The following is a 23,769-nucleotide window of genomic DNA, read 5'->3' on the forward strand; positions in this document are numbered from 1 at the left end:
TTAAAACAATAATTTTTGCTACCATTACTGATGTTTCACATTAATACAATATTTCTGCTGCCATTGCTGGTGTTTCACATTAATACAATATTTTTTTGCTACCATTAATGTTTCACACTAATAGAATATTTCTGCTGCCATTGCTGGTGTTTCACATTAATACAATATTTTTTGCTACCATTAATGTTTCACATTAATGCAATATTTCTGTTGCCATTGCTGATGTTTCACTGGCCTTTGCCCCCCTCTCTGCTGAGCACAGAGCAGGAGGATCTCGACCATCTCCAGCCCTGCCTTCAGTCAAGCCTTGTCTTTAGCACTGCAGACCTGCAGATACAATTTTTTCCCATCATCTCAGTTCACAGAGCCACAGGCCACGTTTCTTTACTTGGTATTAACTTCAAAGTATTCCTCCTTTTAAAATACGAATCAATGTTATTTGTGAAATGAGTGTTTTGAACTTGGATCCAATATTTTTAGTGAAATAGAAAAAGAAAAGAAGTTTTGTTTTGTTTTTTAACTGGAAGGAATCCAAACTATCCACAGCTTTTATAAACCAACTTCCTTGTGAATCAGGACATTTACTGCCAGAAAAATATTATTTTAACTTCATTAATGCAATATAGCAGTGACATCTAGTGGCTTTCAGCAGTGTCATGATGAGCAGGGGGCAGGTGGGACTGGCAGGACGTGGGAATGGACCCAAGTCAGGGTTCTTATTCCATTGCTGAGGTTCAGGGGAAGCTGGACAAGCTCTTCCACAGGGCTTACCAGAATTAGAAAAATCTGATCATATCATGAAAATGAACTCTAAGATTGGAAAATCCAGTCAGGTAACACCCATGAGTGGTTCATTCAGCTCACATTACAAGGTAAAATTCCTGACTTTCTTTACCCTGTGGGAATTCCTTCACCAGGAACCACAGAAACAATTATTCTCAACTTTCTCCATCAAAATTCAGTCTAAAGCCATTTACAGCCCACATCACCCAGTGCCCCTGGATCCCTGGCTGTGCCCAGGGCCAGGCTGGACAGAGCCAGGCTGGACACCTGGGACAGTGGGAGGTGTCCCTGCCATGGCAGGGTGGCATTGGATGGGCTTTAAGGTCCCTTCCCGCCCAAACCTCTCTACGATTCTACTCTAGAAAAAAAAAAAAAAAAAAAAAAAAAAAAAAAAAAAAAAAAAAACAAAAAAACTCTAACAGAGAAAAGTATGTTAATAATTGTTTTATTTAGCTTTGGAGACTCCAGGTACAGGAGTATGAAATTTGGAGAAGCTCATTTTGTGGAGCCCATCAGCCTGCGCTGGGCTGGCTGCAGCTCAGAGTGCTGCAGAGTGGGCAGAATCCTTCCAGGGTCGGTGGGGAGGGCTGTGCTGGCTCTGGCTGTGCAGGACTGGGCCTGGGCTCTGCTAGGAAGGGATTTACTGCTGCCTGTGCAGCAGTGGCAGCACCCAGAGGAGGCAGGGCTGGGCAGCCCCTGACAGAAGATTTGTGCTGCATCTGCACTTTGTGTCCCTGTGCCAGCTGTGCTGTCCTGCTCTCCCTGCTCAGGATTCCACTGGAACCACTGGCTTTGAAGTCCAGGCTCAGCCTGAGCCAGATTTTCCACGCTGGCAGGGAAACTGCAGCTCCTTCCATGGGTGCCAGGCCAAGGAAACAGATGTTGAGCCCCACATCTGCCTGAGCCCCTCCTGGAGCCACCCCAGGGCTGCAGTAGGGCAGAGCTGGGGCTGTCCTGAGCACAATCTCCCTGGCCACGGCTGGGCAGGGCTGCCAGAGGCGACAGAGCAGCTCCCCCAGAGCAGCATTCCCTGTTCCCCAGGGCAGCATTCCCTGGTCCAGCATTCCCTGTTCCCCAGGGCAGCATTCCCTGTTCCAGCATTCCCTATTCCAGCATTCCCTGTTCCAGCATTCCCTGTTCCCCAGAGCAGCCTTCCCTATTCCAGCATTCCCATTTCCAGCATTCCCTGTCCTCCAGGGCAGCATTCACTGCTCCAGCATTCCCTGCTCCAGCATTCCCTGGGCTGGGTGAGTCACAGCAGCGGCTCCAGGGAGCTCCAAGCCCCGCAGCATGTCTGGCAGGAATGTTTTCCCACCTGCACGCTGGAATGTGCCGCAGTTTCTCACTTTATAAATAGGGGAGCGCCGAGGGCTGGCCGGGAGCAGAGCGTGCCCTTGGCTTTGATGAGCCAGCTGCCGCTCTGGCCCCTTCACACAAACAGACCCGGGAGTGTCGGATTTGCAGTTTATTGGGGAAAAGCAGCAGATGGCAGATGGGGTGTGCATCTCTGTGCTGTGCAGAGCTGGAACCTTCCCCAGCCCAGTTCCTGTTTGCTGTGCAGGGGAAGCAGCACAGGAGGCTCAGGAGGGGCACTGCTGATGGGTTTTGGCCAAACAGGTGCAGAACCTGCTCACACAGGTTCTGTTTGCACTCCCCAGTCTCTGCTTGGGATGAACTGGGGCTGCAAATCCCCCACACCCCTTCCTTTGGGGCTGCCTCCCACAGCCCCATTCCTTGGCTCTGCCATTCCAGGAGCTGTGCCTGCCCTTTGTGGCACCAAAATGCCATTTCTGGGGGTGTGTGAGGCCAGCAGCCAGCTGCTGCCTGGAGCTGGGGCAGGAGCTAGAGCAGCCCCACATCTCCTCCAGAGGGTTTCCTCTCAGCTCCTCTTGAGGCTGCAGAAATAAAGCCCCTGGTGTGGCACAGGTGTCCCTGAGCTGTCTCAGAATAAGCTGAATTAAAACTTGCCTTGGCTTTGTGTTGCTATTGCCCTCGACCTCTGTGGCTCCCAGGAATTCTGTGCTCTCCTCACTCCACACCACAGCCCTGGCTGAGGAAGAAGAGACATGTCCAGTCCATGAAAATGTTGATTTTCCTTAAAAAGGAAGATGATCTGGATGCCTGTTGTGCTGTAGGAGCTGGGGAGGAGCGTGGCCCAGCGTGTTTGGGCTGTTTGTGTCCCAGGGGAGCAGTGAACCACTCAGCCATGGCTGGAGAGCTGCCAGGAGGTCACAGAGGCACTGCAGGCAGGCAGAGCCTCGCCAGCTCTCACATCCATATGTGCTGGCTCTGCAATTCCTGCTGCAAGTCCAAGTGGCAACTTGGATTTCCTCATTTCACTGTACTTGTTTCAGGTCTCTGCTCATGGAGAGAAAAAGCAAAACAAGAAAAGAGCACCCAAGGTACATCATTAATCACCCACAGAAAATAGCCAGGGACAAGTCGTGGCAAATAATTCAGCAGCACTGCCAGAGGGAAGCTCTGGGGCTGGGTGTTCAGCCAGTTCTGACCAGCAGCCTCCTAGAAATGAGTGTTTGCAGAAAATCATCCACAGAAAAAAACTCATGATTTCTTACTGGTGCCTGTTCCACTTCTATTATTTGCCTAATATGGCAAAGTGTGTTCAGGATGAAGCAGGAGGTGCAAACAAACTGTGCTGTGCTCACCAAAAATCCATCTGGGTGTGAGGATTGGAGAAGGGAAGGATCTGTGGAGACCTCAGAGACCCTGCCAGGGTCTGAAGGGTCTGCAGGGAGCCTGGAGAGGGACAATTCATCAGGAACTGGAGGGACAGGACAAGGGGGAATGGGGTCAAACTAGAAGAGAGGAGGTTGAGATGGTTGAAGAGGAAATTCCCCCATGAGGGTGGGCAGGGCTGGCACAGGGTGCCCAGAGCAGCTGTGGCTGCCCCTGGATCCCTGGCAGTGCCCAAGGCCAGGTTGGACATTGGGTTTGGAGCAGCCTGGTGAAAAAAAAAAAACAAGTTTTTTTTTCAGGATGAGCAACACAGGGAAGCCCCACACTGTGCCAGAGGGGCTGCAGGGTCAGAGCAGGGAGCCAGGAACCCCCAGCAGGAGCCTCCAGCTGCAGCACAGGCTCTCCCTCTTGTTTTCCCCAACAAACACAGAGATCCCTCAGCCCGAGGGTCCAGCCTGGTCCTCTGCTCAGCCACGTGTTCGCCTGGAAAAAAAAATCTCCTGTGGGAACACAGCCACTTCCACAACAACTTTTTCCAAATCCTGCTGTAATTCATTTCCTGGATGTGACATCACCCAGCTCTGAGGTCCCTTCCCAGCCTGGCAGGCAGGAGTTGTCCCCAGGAACTTGGCAGCTGTGCCAGCTGTGCCAGCTGTGCCAGCTGTGCCAGCTGTGCCCAGCTGTGCCAGCCCCGTGCCCAGCTCTGGGAGCTGCTCCCTGTTCCCTGAGCCCTCCAAGGCTTGGGAAAGGCACCAGGGCTGGGGCAGATCCTGGATCTCACTGCTCCATCCTCTCCATTTATCTCCCCCCACTTTGCCCTTCCTCAGCAAATTTAAAATACTCTGTTGTGTAAAGGGTCAGGGACTGGGAGTTTTTCCCTCCACACACCTGCCCAGGCTTCTCCTCCACTCTCCATTTGCATCTGGGCTTTTCCTTGGTGAATTTGCAAAATTTTGCCAGGTTTTGACATCAGCAGCACAAAGGGACCAATGCAGATGGAGGCAATGTGGGGTGCTCGTAGAAAGCATCAGATTTGCTTTAAATCTGCAATTTAAATCCAATAATTCCAGCCTGGGCTGGTCCCTCTGAAGGAAAACCTTGAGCAGAAACTCAGGGCATGGATCCAGCTCAGCTGGATGAGCTTTAATGTCCCTTCCAACTCAAACCATTCTGGGATTCTGGGATGGTGCCTCCTCTCTTTTTTGGCCTTACCTGTTCAGAAAAATCCTGTCATTCAGGCACAAACAATTCTTTATTTTAAACTCTGTTTCTCCAGCAGATGCAAATTCAGCATTTGTTGCATTTTCAATTTACCACATGTCAAGTTTTTGTAAAACAAAAGGTTTGGAATCTGCAGCTTTCCTGAGATAGATCCAAAAAATCAAGCTAAGCCCAGGCTGGAATGACCTCACCACCTGAAGCCATGTAAACCAACATGGCAACACACCAGGAAGCCTTGGGAGGGTGGTAAAATTAGAATTTTCCCAAGCAAAACATTTCTATTCATTTGATAACCACTAGCATTTTATTTTGACATCGAGATCCCAGTGTAGATAATGGGAAATGGCAGCTTTCTCTTAAAAGCTTTTTCTTTTTTTTTTTTTTTTTCACAGCACCGTTCAAAGGGTTTGGAAGCATTTGCTCCATTTCTGTTGGAGAATTTCACCTACAAGCAGCCCTATATGTTCTGTGTTTTAAAAAATATTTCCATATGCTAAAGGAATGCAAGTGGTTGCCAAGGAAAGTGGCTGTTACAGCAGCAGGCTGGGGCTGTTTTTCAAGGAAAAACTGCTGCAGAAACGAGGTATCCACAGAGGTGCACTAAAGCAACACTAACTGCAGTGACCTTGAGATGACCTAGACCTCCTCATATTACAAAAATGAAAAGGGAGTTAGAAAATCTGAGGCCAATTAGGCGCTTTTTTTTTTTTTTTTTTTTCCTGGAGACATGATGAAATTTCCTGAAACAAAAACTTTAGCAAATTCTATAAAATACTTCTAGCTTTGGTGGAAAAATAAATTATTGCCTTTTTATCTCCTCATTCCTGAGGCACAGAACTGGCCCACTTCTGTTTGTGCAGATGGATTGGAGGGAAAACACCCAGAGAAGGGCCAAGTGGTGAGATTCTTGGCACGAGCAATTAAGTGTGAAGTTATTCTCAGGGCTGCCTATTTGTTATTGCAGCAGGAATCATTAAGATTATATGGAAAGATATTGTCTGGGAAAAAGTGTGAAGTCAGGATTATGTGTCCCGAGCAGTGATTTAGGGGCAGAGCATCGGAGCTGCCCCGGCGGCGACAGCGCTCAGGCGGGGCAGGGCTCGGCTTTGGGCTGGGCTTATCTTGGGAGGGACCGCAGGGACAGGGGGGACAGGGGGGACAGGGGGACAGCAGGGACAGCAGGGACAGGGAGACAGGAGGGACAGCAGGGACAGGAGGGACAGGGTGACAGCAGGGACAGCAGGGACAGCAGGGACAAGGAGACAGGAGGGACAGCAGGGACAGGGTTCGAGCTCAGGTTTGTGCTCAGCTGCCCCCGGCCCAGCCCTATCCTGCCTCCTCACTGTTCCTGTCCCTGTCCCGTCACTCTCCCTGTCACTCTCCCTGTCACTGTCCCCTCGCTGTCCCCTGCTTTCCTCAGCCGGACGGGCTGTGCCAGAGCCAGGCTGAACTCGCCAGGAGACTGGGGCAGGTAGGACAGAGGAGATATCCCTTCCCTGCGCAGGGCTTGTGGCAGCCAAGGGGCTGCTCCTCCTGTCCCTCCATCCCCGCCCAGCCTCTGCCCTAGGGCCGGGATCGGAGCCACGGGGGGACAGGGATGGGGTGTCCCGGGGCCAGGATCGGACCTGTTACAGGGATTCCTGTGGACAGGGATGGGGTGTCCCTGTGGGATGTCCTTGTAGGATGTCCCTGTGGGATGTCCCTGTGAGATGTTCCTGTGGGATGTCCTTGTAGGATGCCCCTGTGGGATGTTCCCGTGGGAAATCCCTGTGGGATGTCCCTGCCTGCTGCCAAACCATCCCGGCTCTGGGAATGACCGAGGTGTCTGCAGAGCACTCCCAGAGCCTTTTGCCACTCATCCCAGCCCCGAGGAGCTGCAGGGTGGGCAGGGCAGGACCTGCAGACTCATCAGGGGCTAGAGAGAGCCCCGAGAGCGCCGGGGTTCTGTGCTGGCACAGAAATCCCAGCGAGCATCCCTGAATTCCTGTGCCTGGAATATCCGGCCGGGCTCACCCGCTGGGAAAGACGAGACGGGAGAGAGGGTGGTGCCCGCAAAGCCTCCAGGGGCAGCCGCAGCTAATTACGGTCCCCAATTAATCACCGCTCCCTCGGCGCTGCCGGTGCCCAGGGACGACAAAAGGTGCCCACAGTTGGATACACCCAGCCCCTGTGCAGGGAAAATTCTGCAGGACCTCTCTGTACTTCAGCCGTGATTTCGATTTGATAAATTGCTGCTTACAATATTAAAAAAAATAATCTCAATGCTAAGACAAACAACAAATCAAAGGATAAAGATGAACCATTTTATTCAGTGCTCACGGATTTTAGTGGGCACGTGCCAGGTGTTTGGTGATGACAGAAACAGCCAGGGAGACCCAGCGAGCTCAGGCAGCTCAAGCAGAGGCCTCACTCCCAGCCCAGTCCCGTGGGCACTCCAGGCTCAGCTCAGGGTGTGTCCCACCCTCCGGCAGCAGGGCAAAGTCCAAAGAGACCCCAAATCCCTTTGGGGCCTCCACAGCTTCTGTGAAAGTCCTCTGGTGAGAATTCCCAGCCAGCTGCTGAAGGGAAAAGCCACAGAAGAACCAAACCCCAAGGCCACCCAGGTGAGCTGGAATGTTAAAGCCTGACCTCAAGGTTTACACTGCAGATCCATCCCAGAGCTTTTGTGGCTCGTTGGGAAATGATACCCAGCAAGGCCTTCAGAGCCCTGTCAGGAGCTCAGAGCACTCCTGGCACCAAATGGGATGGGATTGCTCAGCTCCAGGGCAGCCTCAGAGCACCAAGGCTGCTGCCAGCACTCCCATCCAGAGCCAGGAGTGGGGCAAGCGGAAGTGATCTGCACTGGAGCCACTCCTGAGGCCTGGCTTTGCCAATGCTGAGCCAGAACAACTCCTATTTTTAGCAAAGCGTTTATGGCACCTCCAAAACCATTTCAGGACAGTGAAATGTCCCACAGACACACACCAAACCCAACACTGAACAAGATACAGCAGCCAAGCAAAGGCCAAGGCAAAGCTGCTCCTGAGTCAGGGCAAACCCTGGAAGCCTCTGCACAGCTCAGTGCATGGAGGCTGTTTCTACAAGCCAGGAGATGACCTGTATTTAAAAAATTCTACCTACATTCTTAGTAAAGTAAGAATCCTGATGATGTTCCTGCAGAGGCAGCAGGGTTCAGAGCTCTATGATGGGTGAATGAGCTGAGCCCCAGTTTCCACTGCTCCCAGTTTGTCCCCAGGAAAGGGAAGGGTGGCCAGCAGCTGCCACCCCGTGCCAGAGCAGGAGCTGGGCTGACACAGGTTTGGGCTCCACATGCTCTGTGCCTTCCACTGGGGCTGGGCTGGAAGGGCATTGAGCAAGGACCTCCCCAGCCAGGCTGCTCCAACCCACCCTGAACTCCCTCCCAAACTCTGCTGAGGTGACATCACTCATCCATGCATGTGGCAAATTAAGTTCAAACTTTTTTTTATTAAGCACATTCCACAGTACAAAGCTTTAGATCATGAACGATATCTGTACAATTTAACAGTTTCAAGAAGCTGTTCATACACCAACTTTCCAAACAGATAATTGGCAAACATAATTACAAGTTAGAATTAGACTATCCCAGTGCTTTGAAACATTAATATCGCAGTAATGTACAGTTGCTCAATTATGGTTAGCAAAACAAAGTCCAGAGTGCAGCCAGGATCACTACCATGAATCCCAGGAGTCGAGTTCCTTGGGTGCCAATCACATAAGTCCACTGCTATGTTACACAAAGCACAAAGTTTAGACTGCATGTTCAAATACCATTATCTCCCAAGAAAAAACAGGAATTTAAATCTTACACATGCATTTTTAAAAAAAGGACTCTGCTCTTCTTCTTCAGGGCTGCAACAGATCTCTCTCTTTTAAACAGTTTAATATTAAAGCTATTAGATGAGAAGGGTAAAGTAAGACACTTGCACGAACTACTGTCAAGCTTACCAAAAGTGACCTCATGGACGTTCAGGAGCGAGTTTGCTCTTCTGGACTTCACCACATTGGCTCATCTGGATGAATAAATAGCTGGAGGAACTCGGGGAGGGGGGCAGCCCTGCACTGAGCCCTGCCAGGGGCTGGGCTGGGCTGGGGACACCTCGAGCTCCCCAGGGCTGCACAGGGAAAGGCAAGGAGCCAAGGGAGGCAGGAGCTGCTCCAGCACAGGACAGACGGACAGCGCTGGGAATGGCAGCACAGCCCGGCTCCACGGGGCTGCAAACTCCCTCTGCACTGCTCCACACCTCCTCCTGAGCCAAGGAGCACACTGGGGCTCCGAGTGAGCACACAGGTGACAGGGACACTGTGAGAACTGGGGGAGGAGCCAGGACAGCTGATCCTCCTGGGACAACAGCACGGGAACTGGGAATGGGCAAGGGAGCAGAGCAGGGACTGGAAGGGGCTCCTCTCACCACCACAAGTGTCACACAGCAAACATAAATAATGCAACTTTGGCCCATGGTACCTTCTCCACTGAGCAGCCAAACCAATGCTACCAGGACACCAGCAGGCCCCACTGGTGCTGGAGACACAGCTGCAACTCCCGCCGCACAAAAATATAACATACAGAACATAAATTAAACAGCTTTTAATCTTTAAAAAGTTTAGAAATTACATTTTAAAATATGTAGTTCCCGTTAAAATTAAAAAAAAAACAAAAACAAAAAACAACAAAACCGAAACCAAAAAAAAAAAAACAAAACAAAACCAAAAACCCCAACTAATGAATACTGAAAAGCTCTTTTTGCAGAGACAATGTCTAGGTAATGGTGTCACCACCAGTGCCAGGGTCAGGACGTCCTGCTGCCAAGTGCCACCACGCTGAGTTAGTGTGTAGTGTCAGGACACCCCGAGCCTGGCACTCTGCTGTATGTACAAGGTATCTACATGCTTACACAGTATCTGAGATGAGGGAAGCACACAGGGACTACAGCCAACATCAGGACGGGAGGACAGAGCACAGGGCAAAGGAAAAGACAGTGCTATACAACTAGTTCAGATAACCTAGCCCCAGTTCCAGGGAATCTTTAATTTAAAAGAAAATATTGGTGCAGAAACAAGTAAACTGTAATCCAAAAATATTACTGAGCAACTCAGAAATATTTCCAAGAGTCCAACGTACACCTAGGGAACAGAAGGGGCTCTGAACCTGCCATGGGGAGGCCTAAAGGTCAGTGGTGACTGGAAAGCAAAGCTCTGTACATTCTGGGCATGTGTTTGGCACCCAAATTTCACTGGAGAATGTTGTTTTTGTTTTTTTTTCCTTTAAAGTCAGACAAAAGTGCAAAGCAATATAAATTAGGCCAAGTCCTTTCTTGACTTCTCATTTATATCTGAAAAACAAGCCATCAGAGTTCAGTTTCTACTGACAATTTACATGTGAAGCTTTGGATTTCTCACAGCAGGGAAGGATAGGCTTCTGAAATTCATCTACTCCAAGTCAGTGAATTTGTAGCAAATTCAAAGACGACCACTGAGAGCAGGAAAGATTAAGAAATTCAGATATAGAATTGTGCTGCTTTGCATCTACACAGCATCTAGAACCAATTCTGACTTTAGCTGTCAATCATCTTCAGGCATGTAGTAGCCAAAAATCCAGTAGTTCAAGACTGTGGAACCCTGAAAAAGACAAAGACAAGTGAAGTGAGAGGAGGCACAGAGCAAGGAGCACCCCAGTGCTCACAGCATCCTCTGCAGGCAGGCTGAGAGGGGAAGGGCAGAGCACAGGCACAGGTGACACTGGGGCAGGGCAGAGGTGACAGTGGGGCAGGACAGCCAGGGCACAGGTGACACTGGGGCAGGACAGCCAGGGCACAGGTGACACTGGCACAGGTGACACTGGGGCAGGACAGCCAGAGCACAGGTGACACTGGGGCAGGACAGCCAGGGCACAGGTGACACTGGGGCTCTGGGCTGTGCTCTGGCCCCACTGCAGCAGCAGCTGCAGGTTCTGCCTGGTCCCTGGCACTTCCCTTACACAGAGCCCCAGCCTGGGTGGGGATGGGGACAGCTCCAGCTCAGCCCCCCAGACCCAACCCCAAATTCCAGGGGATTGTCCTTCCTTCCTCACCCTGCAGAGCTCTGCACAGGAGACAAGTTCAGCTGCTTTAACATACAAGGAGCTTTTAGGAAAACAGACAAAAACCTCAAATCCTTTGATATTCCAATTTCCAGCCTGATGGCTCTGTTATCAGCTTGCAGGCAGTGTGAGGTCTGAGTGTAATTAAATTTGAGCTTTGATTTTACCTGCCACTTCCCAAAACCATCTCTAATGGACTAAGAAGAACTTCCCTCTGCTGATAGGACATTCCCATGAAAGGTTAAAACATCCTTAGGCACTTCCCTTTCCTCAGCCTAAGGCCTAATGCTTAATACCAAAATATTAGACTATCATATGGTAACAATTTTTATCATGTTACAATAAACAACAGGAATTCAAGAGAAAGCAATAAAACTCTCACAGCCAACTGCCAGGACTGTCAAAACTGATCCACTTTGAAGAGCCTCACATTGCAAAGCCTGTAAAAACGTGTGCAAGGTTGCTTCAAAACTCACAAGACTGTGATGTCTGAAAGCTTATAAAACTGCTTCATTAAATGTAATGATGAAATATTATCTGTTTGACCACAATTTTATGTAGATTTAGGGTTTTTGGATTCTGAAGTCAGACAAACCTGTCAAAAAGTGACATCACAGCATCTCTGCAGCAGAGGAAATAGCTGTTAAGGGACTGTCATTACCAAGAGCAGCACCTGGGGGCTGCATGGTCCCAGCTGTGCCTCCTGGGCTGTGCACCACTGCCAGGAGTGCAGGATGTGAGCAGCACAACCCCCTGCCAAAGGCATCTCCACTGCCCTGGCAATCCCCAAAGACAGAGCTATGTGTCCTATGTGGCCCAGTGGCATCAGCCCAAGGAGCTGACAGGAATTTTGTACCACTCTTCATTTATTGAGCTGAGGAGTGGCTGGAGCTGGGCCAGGGCAGGATTTTGGGAGAAGTTCCCTCCCCCAGAGGATGCTGGCAGTGCCCAGGCTCCCCAGGGAACAGGCACAGCTTTGAGGCTGCCAGAGCTCCAGGAGTGTTTGGACAGCTCAAGCTAGTCTGTGATTCTGTGTTTCTTTTGTGCTTAAGACACACTGTGTGTGACTTTTAAAGAACCCTGCCCAATCTGTAACTGAAAACCAGAATCTGTCCATCTCAAATGACCATTTTAGTTAATAGAAACAAGCACTGATGCAGGACTGAAGCTAGATGGAGCCTGTTTATAATGTGCAGCCTTTCCAGGTGTCCCTGAAGTCCCTGAGTTTCACTAAGCTCCCCCTGCAGCAGGGTTCCTAAAGCTGCTGTGAAGGGAAGGCTGGGCTGGGATTCTGCCCAAGGCTCATGGCCACAGCATTAGAGCTCCTCCTGATCCCAGGATTGCTGAGGGGTAGCTCAGCCTGCCAGTGGCACTCTGCTGCTTCTGACCCTCCCTGCAGAGCAAGGTGCCAGCAGATCCAGTGTCAGAGCCAGAGAGGGCACTGCCCTGGCTGTTTGGAAAGGAGTCCAGCAGCAGTGAGGGCAGCTAACCCTCCCTGAGGTGCAAGAAATCTCATCTTTTAGCAGGAGCACCTCGTGTCTCCACAAGGGAAGGGATTTCCCAGACAGACAAGGAGAGCCTGCAGGAGCTCAAGAACCTGAGGAACACACAGCAGGGACAAATATATCAGAGAGAGAAGGAAAATCCCTTCTTACAGGAAGGCTTTCCACACCATGTTTTAATCAAAGTATTCATTATCTACTTCAAACAAAGTGCATCCTGCCAGTTGGGGCAATGTCACTGCCAGCCCCTCCTGCTGTGGTGTCTCCAGTTCCTGGGAAGCACTGGCACTGCTGTGCTCTGGAAGGCACTGCCTGTGTTTCCAAGCCCTCACAGGCAGGTGTAGTTTGACTTGCAGATGCTGGCAGCAACAGAGAGGAGAATCCACACTCCCAACTTTGTGCTTTGAGAACTGCCTGCAGTGACTGGGAAAGGGACCCAAACTCCAGCAAGTTCTGGGCTCTGTTTCAGACAGCTCTGAGCTCTCCCTGCCACTTGTGCTCCTCACAGAGCTCCTTGCACAGAGCCATGGAGAGCTCCCAACACCCCACCCTGGGCAGCTGGAGTACCTGTGCCACACACCAAGGCTCCTCAATTCCCAGCAATGTGTGAATACATGACAGCTCTCTCTAATATGCCTGAACACCCAACTACAACCACAGGGGATTCCAGAAGGGGGAAGCTAACAGGACATGCTGGAGCGTGACCACACAAAGGCTAGATAGGGAAAAAAGGGGCTTTAAAAGGCTTTAATTTCTTAAGGAAAACCTGAGCTGTTTGAGTAAGCCAAGCTGCAGGCAGAGGGAAGGTTTCAGACATTCAGCCTTACCTTGTGAGGGCAGTAAAGTGCACACTGTTATCTGGAGATGTAGGTGTATGTTCTAGATGGAGAGCGGGTCTCGTTCTGGGCACTCGGTGGCACATTTAAGAAATCCCAAATCAGAATTGTATCATCATGGGAACTACTAATGATCTGAAATTCATCAAACTGGAGCCTAAAGACACGTCCTGAATGTTCCTGTGGGCAAGAGGCAAGTAGTCAGCAAGGCAAGAGGGAAACACTGCAGTGCACTGCTATCACACAGTGATCTGGACACAAGGTGTGCTCAAACTCTGCTGTGCTGATCAGAAACCTTCATCATTACACACAGACTGAAGAAAAGCTGCTTTTGTATGTACATTCTTTACAGAGAACACACAGCTCTCAAACCCAGAGCTGCAACCCGAGCCTCCCTCCCTCAGGGTGGTTGGGGCCAGTCCAGCCACAGACTGAGATTGCTCCAGATGGAAGCTGTCTGTCCACCAAGGAGCAGCAACTTCAGCCCCTGGCTGGCACTGATGCTGTGCCAGGGCTCCTTCTCCTGCAGAATTCTCTGCTGATTCTGCTTCTGTGCAGCCCCACAGAGCACATCACAGCTCCACCCTGATGAGAGGATCCTCAGGGCTCACACACCAGCAGGAATTCAAACACTGCAGTAAGAAGGGGAGCACATGCTCCAGCAGCTCTTCCAACAAATCTCCAAGTGGCACAAGAAGCCCAGAAAAGGCTCTCCCCTCAGTCCTGCTTACCCACTTTCATTATATTTAAAGTGGGGACTCTGCCTTTATTGGAGAACTAGCCCAAGCTGGCAGAGTGATCCCAAACTCCAACCTGAGCTACAGGATACCCATAGAACACAGAAACAAACAACTTCTTCCCTAAAACTAAATGAAAGAATAGTTAAATATCATCTCTATATCAAAACTACTGAAGAGAAAAAAAGGAGAAGCATTTGCAACCACATAAGCACTTCTGCAGGTGCTGGAAAGGCCAAGCACATGCATCACCTACACTCAAGGACTCTGGGCTGCTATGGGCTGACTCTTGAAGTCAAGTTTCACACACATTTGGGTGAAAAGAACAAGGAATTCATTCCCCCATCTATTTTTAATTAAGTCTACTGTCATAAGCCAAACCCCTCATTACGAAGAAAAATATAACCTAAGCAACTTAAGCCTTAAATGTGACAGTCCTCTGAAGGGCTGCAAGTTCCTGTGGCAATCTGTTGGACTCAGCCTCCCTTCCTCCTTCCCAGCTCTTCCTTCCAAAGGGAAAGGTTAGGAGAAAAGTTTGGGAAAGGCTCCCAAGATTCTTGCCCCTTTTTTAATAAGAGGAAATTTAAAACCAGTCCTTCAGTGGTATTAGGGAAACACATCAATAACCAGAGTGATTTGAAACAGTATCATGGTGATTTCTTTTTCTTTTAAGAGCATCTGAGAATCTCAAACCAGAACTTGAACTTAAGTTCAGATGCAAATCATCCAGGATATGACAAGAAATATTTCTTCATTTTTAAGCACTCTAGACTTCATAAACCATCCTGACATTCCCACTTACCCACAATAGTGCACTAAAACACCACAGACCACCCAAAATTAATCAATTTTTACTTACCACTAATGTACGCAAGCATAATGTACTTGCTGGGGCACGAGGGTCAAGAGCAGCTTGCAAGTCCCAAACTTTAATTTTCCTAAAAGAAAGAGAAGCACATCATTATAAAAACATGTAAAACAACACCCAAAGCCCCAGAAAGCTTGCTAGCTTTTCCGTACAGCATCTTGCTCAGGATCAAGCACACTGTGAGAAATACTAATGCTCAAGCTTGTAAAAGTCAGGTAGTTTTGTGGTTTTGTGCTCCTTTGCAGCAGCCACTGCAGTGATGGCTCTGTGGTGGCTGTAACAGACAAACTGACAATGCACACTCTGCAATGTGGGAATGAAGCTGGGCCCAGGCACACACTGAGCCCAAATAAAAAGCAACAGCCAAACCCAGATCCAGAATTGTTTTCAGCAGCTCTTCAAGTAGAGAAAGAAATGAAGAATTTGGGTATGGATGTAACTGCCATGAATCCACAATGCACTGCAGACACTGAGCAAGGCAGAGGTGCTCTGGAGGGGAGTCCTGCCCTCAGCCCCACAGAAATGCTCTGCAGACTCCCAAGAGCCCCAGAACAGAAAGGCTGAATTCTGGAAATGCTTTCAGACTTACCCATCATAGGCTCCACTAACAATCCTCTTGTTGTCAAACCTGATGCAGCGAACCAGCTCTTCATGGCCTTCCAACACTCTTAAACAGGCACCACATTCAATGTCCCAGAGCCTGGGGAGAAACCAGGAGAAAGGCTGATTCCCACATCAGGGTTACTGCCTGGTTTGCTGTGGCAGGTATTAATTTGGGTTATTTTAAAATAGAGCAGCTGCATACGCAAATATCAAAATAAGTGATATGTGTATATATGTGTATATGATATTTGTATGTGTATATATATATATATATATATATATAATGGCATGTGTAATGATATGTGTAAATCATATTTGATACTGATATCAAAATGAATGTCATCATTCCAAATCACATGCAAGTAAATATGTGTTTCCCAGATGCGTCATTCTGGGAAATTCTAACAAAGTTTTTTCTATTCTTTGTAAACAGATTAGCCAGGGAACAGTGTCTCCCCAACTCTCCCAGCAGACAAGGTGACAGCAGTAGATAAGAGGTTCTGTTCCCTCTGAAACCTCAGTGTCCCATCCTTCCACAGGGCTGTGAAATGTTTACTCCCCACTGAGCTAAGCCCCATCCATAAAGCATCCAGCCCTGCCAAGGAGGTTCTGCAGCTGAGGGCAGTGCTGGTTGCAGGGCAGGGGGCCCGTGGCAGCAGCTGTAGCACCCACCTGATGGTGTTGTCCGAGGAGCCGCTGACCACCAGGCGGTCCCGGTACTGCAGGCAGGCAATGCCGCGCTTGTGCCCGTTCAGCGTCCGCACGAACTCGCACGTGCTGGTGCTCCACACCTGAGGACACAGGGACACACCCCTGAGAGTGCACCCAACAGGGCCCTGCACTGCACAGGAAACCACTGGGAGCCCACAGAGAGGACTGGGAACCCACAGAGCATCTTCAGAGGTGAAGAGCAGGGCCCGGGCACTGGCACTGCTGGGGGGGTCTATCTAAAACATTTTCAGATGAGAGAGACTGCCCAAAATGATTTCAAAAATTTCATTACACTTCATAAGTTAAAAATCGTTTTTAAAACCAGAGTTATCAAACACAAAACCACATTTTTTTTTATCAAAGAAATTACTAGGAAGTTCTCAGTAAGAGAAGGTCCAAACAGCCTTTAAGCTTGGTCTGAACATTAAAGGATTCAATCAACTTTGCCCATTTTTAATGAACTGTAACTGAAGTTGTAATGCAGAGTGGCTCATTTTCCAACAGAGTGCAGCAGGATCTCTGGCAGAGGTTTGGACACAGAACTGCCAAGAACTTCTTGGCCCAGGCTAAGGCAGCTCTGGTTCAGAGAGGGCAGGGTGGAAATGCCTTTGTTATATTAGTGCAAATCTGCTGGTATGTAACAGCCTTCAAATCCAGCCTCTGAACCCTTCAAATATGGCACAGCCTGGCTGAGCTGCTGGGAAGGCGTGGTGAGGAAAGGCACTGCGAGGAATTTCATGTCTGGACAGAACTGCCAAGTGAAATTAAAAATACCACCAGAGAAAGGCACAGGATGTGCCACATGTAACAAAGCAAGCGATCTTGAGACGAGAAGTTCAAACAGCAAACGGGCTCCGCTTTTGTGCATTTGCAGAGCAGAAGCCATGAGAACATTCCAGCGCAGCCCAAAGCCCCCACTGGCTTAGAGTCCCCAGCAAGGCCTGGGGCAGGCAGAGCTGTGGCACCCACCTTGATGGTCCTGTCGCCCGAGGCCGACACGATGTACTTGTCGTCGAAGTCGACGACGTTGACGGCGGCGCGGTGGCCCACGAGCACGCGGCGCAGGGTGATGTCGGTGGGGGAGGCCATGTCCCACACGGCAATGGAGCGGTCCTTGGAGCACGTCACCATCAGCCCGTTGCTGAAGCGCAGGTGCAGCACGGCCTCGTTGTGGTGGATCAGCGTGTTCAGCACCTCACCCGTGTTCACGTCCCACACCCTGCGGGACACAGCGCTGTCACCCCACGCAACGCCCCAGGGCAAGGGATGGCTCTGGGCTGGCACACACACCAGCCTGCCCCAGCCTCCAAGGGCCTCCCTGCCAGCACAGCTGCAGCCAGGCAGTGCTCCAGGTGCACTGAACACCCTCCCGGTAACAGTCACAACTACCCTGCTCCAGGTGCACTGAACACCCTCCCGGTAACAGTCACCACTACCCTGCTCCAGGTGCACTGAACACCCTCCCAACAACAGTCACCACTACCCTGCTCCAGGTGCACTGAACACCCTCCCAACAACAGTCATGACTACCCTGCTCCAGGTGCACTGAACACCCTCCCAACAACAGTCACAACTACAATGTGTCAGAGGGTACGGAAAGAAACCCTGACTGAAGGAATCATTGTACAGTTGGCCATCAGCCACTCCAAAACTTCAGAATATGCCTTCAATCTCTAGGTCATATTCCTTCAAAATTCCTAATGCTAAAAGAGCAAAATAGATTTGGAAAAAAAAAATTATTTAATATGATGCTTTGCCAAGTATGAGTATTTTGCTTCTGGAATACAAGTATCACATTCATCTTAGGGATGTTTTCTGATATTTAGAGATTATTGAAAATATTCCCAGTCCTGATACTCAAATTACTTTTGTGCAAGAACTTAACACTCACCTCACTGTAGAATCTGAAGATCCAGTTACAATAACTCTTTCATCATATTGCAGACAAAGAACTGAGCCAGTATGTCCTGTTAATACTTTCAAACATTCCAAGCTTGTTTTGTCCCAAATCTGTTAGAAACAAGAAGGGTAAATAGCTTATTAACATCAAGAACAAGGATTCAAGACTTGAACATGGTCACAGCTGCAAAGGAAGAAGGAAAAGCAGACTCCAGGAGGGGTGAGTCTGTCCCATCAGCAGGCCTTGTCATTCCCTTCAGCTTTAGAAGTCTTGATGTAAGTTTTTGAAGGAAGAGTGAAATAACCAAGCACCATGAGATCAAATCCTGCCTGGCCAAAGGAAGTGCCAGGAGGATGAGCATGGCAGCAAAGGCCTGGCAAGGAAACAGCCACAGCCAAGGCCAGTGTCACAGAGGGACCTCCCCCCTCCCGGGGAACACTGATTGCAGGGCACACCTCTGCAGTTAATGGATGTGACCTCAGCAGTGCCCCAGCTCCCAGAGCAGAGTGCAGCTGAGGGCTTGGCAGGCTCACAGGCACACACAGACAGCACAGGCAGCTGCCAGGGCAGAGCCCCACTCAGGGCAGGGCAAGGACAAGGGGAGCCTCACCTTAATGGAGTTATCTCGCAGGCCACTGATGATCTTCTCATCATCATACTGTAAACAGTAAACACCTTTGCTGTTCTCAGAGCGGCACTGGATCCTCTGCAAGTTGTGCCTCCCGCACCTCCAGTTGGATTCTATAGTCTGACCAGAGGGCAAAAACAGCAGTTGGGCTACAGGCTGCAGGACTGTCCTACACCCCCAGCTCCCCACTTTAACACACACCACCCTTGAAACTGAAGGACAGAAAACAAATCTCTTCTCCTGCTCCCAATAAATACACACAAACCACAATGAATAATCATTAGTACTACTGGAATCTGTCATGACAAAGGTTTATGGAGGAAATCATGGTCAACCAGCCTGAATGAGAATTTCCCAAGAAGCCATTACAGAAATACACTCCAGAACCTTTCCCACCATATTCATGTGACCAACCCACAAAAGCTGCAAAGATGAGATCAGGAGCTCACATGGAACCTTGTCCAGCCTCACCTGGGTGAGCAACACTACAGAACTGCTGAGTACAACACATGGGTGAAGGGACTTCCCCTAACCAGCCATATCACCCATTAATTGTACTTACACACCTTGGAAAGAGGTTTTGAAATATGAAACTCTCCTGTAAGTACCTAAAACCCTGATAAAAATAAAGCTCAACAGGAACTACAGGGTTTCAAATAACCCAAACTTGCTTTTCTCCCCCCACTTGAAATCTGTGGAAGAGTAATCCTCAACATTTTCATTCTGAGAGGTATTTTTAAGGAGAGAGACCTGACATGCCTTGAAAAGCTGCAAAGTATTTCACAGCAGAATCAGCATGATTTTCAGGTCTTAATCAGTCTTATTCCTTGCTGGAAAACAGATGCTGGATTCAAAGCAATGTGGGGTTTTGGACAGGAAGATCCTAACACAACCATTAGAGAATGTGTGCCCAGAAGTCCAGGCCAACACCTGCAGCACCTGGGCAGGCTGGGATCTCTCACCAGCACAGACCATGTGCTCAGCTGTTTCCCTGGGATTCTCCCCAAATACTGCATGGAAACCTGGGGAGAAGCTGACAGACTGGCAGTTTGTTTGGAAAAGCATATTTATTATGCAATCCTAACTTCCAAAGCAGTAGCAGGCACCTCTGCAGTTCCTCCAAGATTAAAACTGACTGAACCCTCAGTCAAGACAGAAGTGGAGTGTAACTGTGACATCCCAATTCTAGGAAAACACATCTGCTTCAAGGGAAAACTGACTTTCCACTCTGTTTTCCATGTGTTTGCTCCTTCAATCATCTCCCATTATGGGATTTGGAGAGAATTATACCCAGTCCTAATACAAACCTGATGTGCCCCAGGAATTGGTATAAATCACAAATATGAAGAGATGCTTCTAGAGGAGCAGCTGACAGGCCACCCATCCCCCCTCATGCCCTTCTAGTTAGGTGGGGAAGCCAATGAAATCAGAACAGTGCAAGGTCAGTTTGGGATCAGCTTTCCTGGGCAGGCAGTGCCCTGCTGATTGTCCCACTGGGAACTGGGCCCAAACCTGGCACAGCCCTGCAGAGATCAGCCCATCTCCTTGATCAGCATGGAATGCAGGGCTAGAGGGCCAAGGACAGGTAATTCCCAAGCTTTATCTCATCTGGGCTAGGAGGGCATGACTGCAGCTCAACAACACCTCTGACCCTCAACCAGGAGAGAATTGCAGGCATTAACAGCAAGAACCAATTACAGATCAGAAGGTAGCAGAGTTAAATGTGCAATAGTTATACTGGAGACACAGGAGATAAGGCATCAGAGATCCCAACCAGCCAATTTAAATAGTTTAGAAACTATTTATGTTCAGATGCTTGGTTCTGAATAGCCTTAAGGGAGAGCTTCCCCAAAGCCTTGCTCTTGGAAAGGTCTGCACTGAGCTGGCAGCATGTGCCAGAGGAGCTGTCAATGCTCTCTGAGCCCTTCCACACTTCAGCTTCCTGAGATAGCCACTCCCAGCAGCTCTAGAACACGCTGGGTACCCCCAAACCAGAAACGCTGCGGTCACAGCTTCCCATGGGAACCCCTTAAACCAGAAATGCTGCTCACAGCTTCCCAAACAGAGCAGCAGCAGTGGGAATTTGCTCACCAGGCACTGGGGACCTGAGCTGGCTCCATACTCACAGCTTCACTGCAGAAAGTTACTCCAGCTGCTCCCCACTAGAAAATGCTGCCTTCAGATAAAGGGAACTAAAGCCTTGTGTATCTCTGTGAGGACAGCAAGGCACATACAGGTGCACATTTCAGTTCTGTGAGGAGATGTCATTCCATGGAGCCATTATGTGGTGTGGCTACTGTGGGAAACCTGTGCCTGTTTTTGGAGAACTTGTAAAATCCCCTCATGCTGCCTTAATTCTTGGGATGCTGGGAAAGCAGCCACGACACACAGAATGTACAGCAGCACTTCCCTGGGCAGCAGAGTGAAACCAGATGTGCACATCCAGAGAAATAACATTTGGGATGCCTGAACAGACTGAGTGGGTGGGCAGCTGCAGGACCCTCCGAGAGGAACATGGCTAACGAAGAACTGGCAGCCACATGAAAGCTTCTGCTGCAGGGAATTTCTGGCCACTACTCCACATTGCAAGGAGAGAAGCTCTTGCTCTGCACCCTCCTGCCAGGAGATATCCAAACTGGACACAGCAAGAGAGGACAGCAGGTGTGAGGGGTGAGGAGATCGCTGTGTCTGTAGCCTCTTACAAGAGTCAGGGAGGCAGGGCTGAAGAATCCCAGCATTTATTTGTGTATTTGTGGTTCCAAACCAACACCAAGACATCCAACACCTACTGCTGTATTTTCTGCAGATGCCCACAAAAGCCTCCTGTGCCTCTCAACTCGGGTTTCCCAGTAAAAGGCAGAACAGTCACCTGAGTTCACACCCACAGTTTCTCACACTCTGCAAAAAGCTCACCAGAGCAACAGCAGTGAGAGGCTCACAAATGCTGCACAACCAACAAAATCTGGACATACAAGGGATAAAGACCAAGCATTTGCCAAGGCATTTGCCACAGCAGGAGAGCCATTTGGCAGCTGAAGTGGTGCACAAATGGATTGAAAGAAAAAAAGGCATTTAGTGAGGAAAGTACAAACAGAAAGTAGTCCAAGATACAGAGGTATAGCCAAGCCTGGACCATGCCAGAATATATCCACCGGTGCAAAGATGCACAGTGAAAAAAATGCAATCCATCTGCATTAACAGCTGGAACACTAACTATACACTGGAAGTGACAAAGATAATCTACCAGGAACAGGGTTTTTTTTTTTTTTCCCCATTGGATAATGTACACTGTGTTCAGGTCCTTGGCTAACAATTGCATTTTTATCCTTGTGAATGCTATTGCAGAGTAAGTGGGTTTATCTTAATCCCATAAACCAAGGAGTTCCTGCTCCCTCTGAATACACAATTCTCCTGCAGGACAAGTGGGGAAGGAACAAGCAAAAGGAACATCACATTTGTGACGTGTGCAGGGATTTCTCCTGACGCATCAGCCATGAAAATCCAGCCCTTTGTTCTTCTCAAGCTTTCTTCAAAGGGAAAAAAGAAAATCCCTCTTGACCATGGCAGAGGGAAGGCACAAGGAAATGAACTTGTGTCACCAGGATAGAGAGGGCTTAATAATTCATTCATGATGAAGTTAAGGGGTGTGACAAGCAGAGACCCCCAGGTCCCTTTCAAGGCTGCTCTCCAGCCCCTCTGTGCTAAAAAGCAGCAGTGACCTGGGGCAAAGGGAGCCAAGCGAGGGCCCCAGCCCTGGGGACAGGGAAGCTCTGCCCTGCTCACAGCTGCCATCTCTGCCATGCTCCACAACTTGGTCCCTCCTGCTTCATAGCCTGCCCTCTCCTTGGCCAGCCTCATTTTTTTGAAATGCTTTTTGGGAAGTGCCTGTAGAATAGAGATTTCAAAGGCTGGCTGAAAAAAATTCTAGGTATATAATGCTGACCTGGTTCTCCTCACACATAAAATGCACATAAAATTTCTCCAGCATCATAATTATAGCAGTACTAAACAAACCCATTTTCCTCAGAAATTATACCCTGCAACCTGCAAAAACAGCCATCTCCCAGTGCTGGCAGGGACTTAGGGCAAGAACTGACTTTTCTCCTTTTTCAAACTGTCCTAAGGCTTGAAACTTGCAGTTCCACTCTTAAAACCTGAACTTTTCAGAAATCAGAAGAACATAGAGTGTTTATCTGATGGCCTGGCATTACATTTTCCCAAAGTCTTCAGAAAAACCACATTTTTATTCTCATCTTAATGAGGGGGGCCCATAGAAATGAACTGAGAGCACTCACCATGTGCCCCAAGATAAGGAGAACATTTATGAAATAAAGTCTTCTCAACTCATCACCAGAAATAGATCCTTGTGCTAATCCTGAGGGGACAACACAATAGTTGGCCAAGCTTCACAAATACTCTGGAAAAATTCCAGTGACTTGGGGTTCTGGAAGCAGCAGCATGAAGCTTCCCAGCCTGGCAAACTGCCTGAGGACAGGGCCCCATGGGAACTGCTGACCCCACTCCAGCCATGGGGTTCTCCACTAAAACATTTCACACCAAGTCCAGTTTTCTAGGATAAACCCCCAAATGCAAACCCAGAAAGGTTTTCCCTTTAAAAAAAAAAGAACCCTGGCAGTTGAACATGTGACTTGGAGACGCTTGGAGGGACTGGACCACCTCTTGTGAAATGAAACCTAATTAAATATTTGGCTTCCCAGGGAAAGTGGGGAGTAACCATCTCTTTCCAAGAATTTGGTTTCTGATCTCTAAATGTCCTCTTATTTTCAAACCAAATGATTCAGAAGTGACATTATGTTCCTAAAATGTGTTTGGCATGAAGTAACCAGGCCCTGGCACCCCCTTTTTTCTGGAGAGGCAAGGGAAGCTCCCTGTGCCAAACCCTGCCTGTGCTCCCTTCAGCTCCCACCACTCTGTGGCTCCATGAACTTTTGACCCACAATGCAAGCAGAGCCCAAGGGAAAGAATTCAAATTTGCTGTTTATCATCCCTCATTTTTCCTTCCAATTGTTAATTCAGATTTGGGATTATTTTTCAAATTCTGACAGTCAGAGAGAGTACACATTGCTTTGAGCTTATCTCTGCCCACAACCCAATTTAGCACCAGCTGCAGTAAAGTCCAAACTCTCACTCTTGGAAACAATCTAGCAGGACTTGGTCAATCTTTC

General features: G+C 49.0%; 1 protein-coding gene across 4 annotated transcripts in view; it reads right to left on the reverse strand.

Annotated features, from left to right (window-relative positions):
* Positions 1 to 8,146: 8,146 nt before the first annotated feature.
* Positions 8,147 to 23,769, reverse strand: part of FBXW11 (F-box and WD repeat domain containing 11) — a 57,749-nt gene continuing 42,126 nt past the window's right edge. For all 4 annotated transcript variants that reach the window (XM_079319907.1, XM_079319908.1, XM_079319909.1 and 1 more), the window contains 8 exons: positions 18,566 to 18,703; positions 17,947 to 18,065; positions 17,025 to 17,274; positions 16,017 to 16,135; positions 15,331 to 15,441; positions 14,733 to 14,811; positions 13,128 to 13,316; positions 8,147 to 10,338 (listed from right to left, as the gene is read on the reverse strand). In XM_079319907.1, the coding sequence (XP_079176033.1) occupies positions 13,155 to 13,316; positions 14,733 to 14,811; positions 15,331 to 15,441; positions 16,017 to 16,135; positions 17,025 to 17,274; positions 17,947 to 18,065; positions 18,566 to 18,703 (978 nt within the window). In that variant the 3' untranslated portion in view covers positions 8,147 to 10,338; positions 13,128 to 13,154. The remainder of the gene's footprint in view (positions 10,339 to 13,127; positions 13,317 to 14,732; positions 14,812 to 15,330; positions 15,442 to 16,016; positions 16,136 to 17,024; positions 17,275 to 17,946; positions 18,066 to 18,565; positions 18,704 to 23,769) is intronic.

Source organism: Erithacus rubecula (genome assembly GCF_903797595.1).
Source record: "Erithacus rubecula genome assembly, chromosome: 16".
In the NCBI taxonomy this organism is placed as follows: domain Eukaryota; kingdom Metazoa; phylum Chordata; class Aves; order Passeriformes; family Muscicapidae; genus Erithacus; species Erithacus rubecula.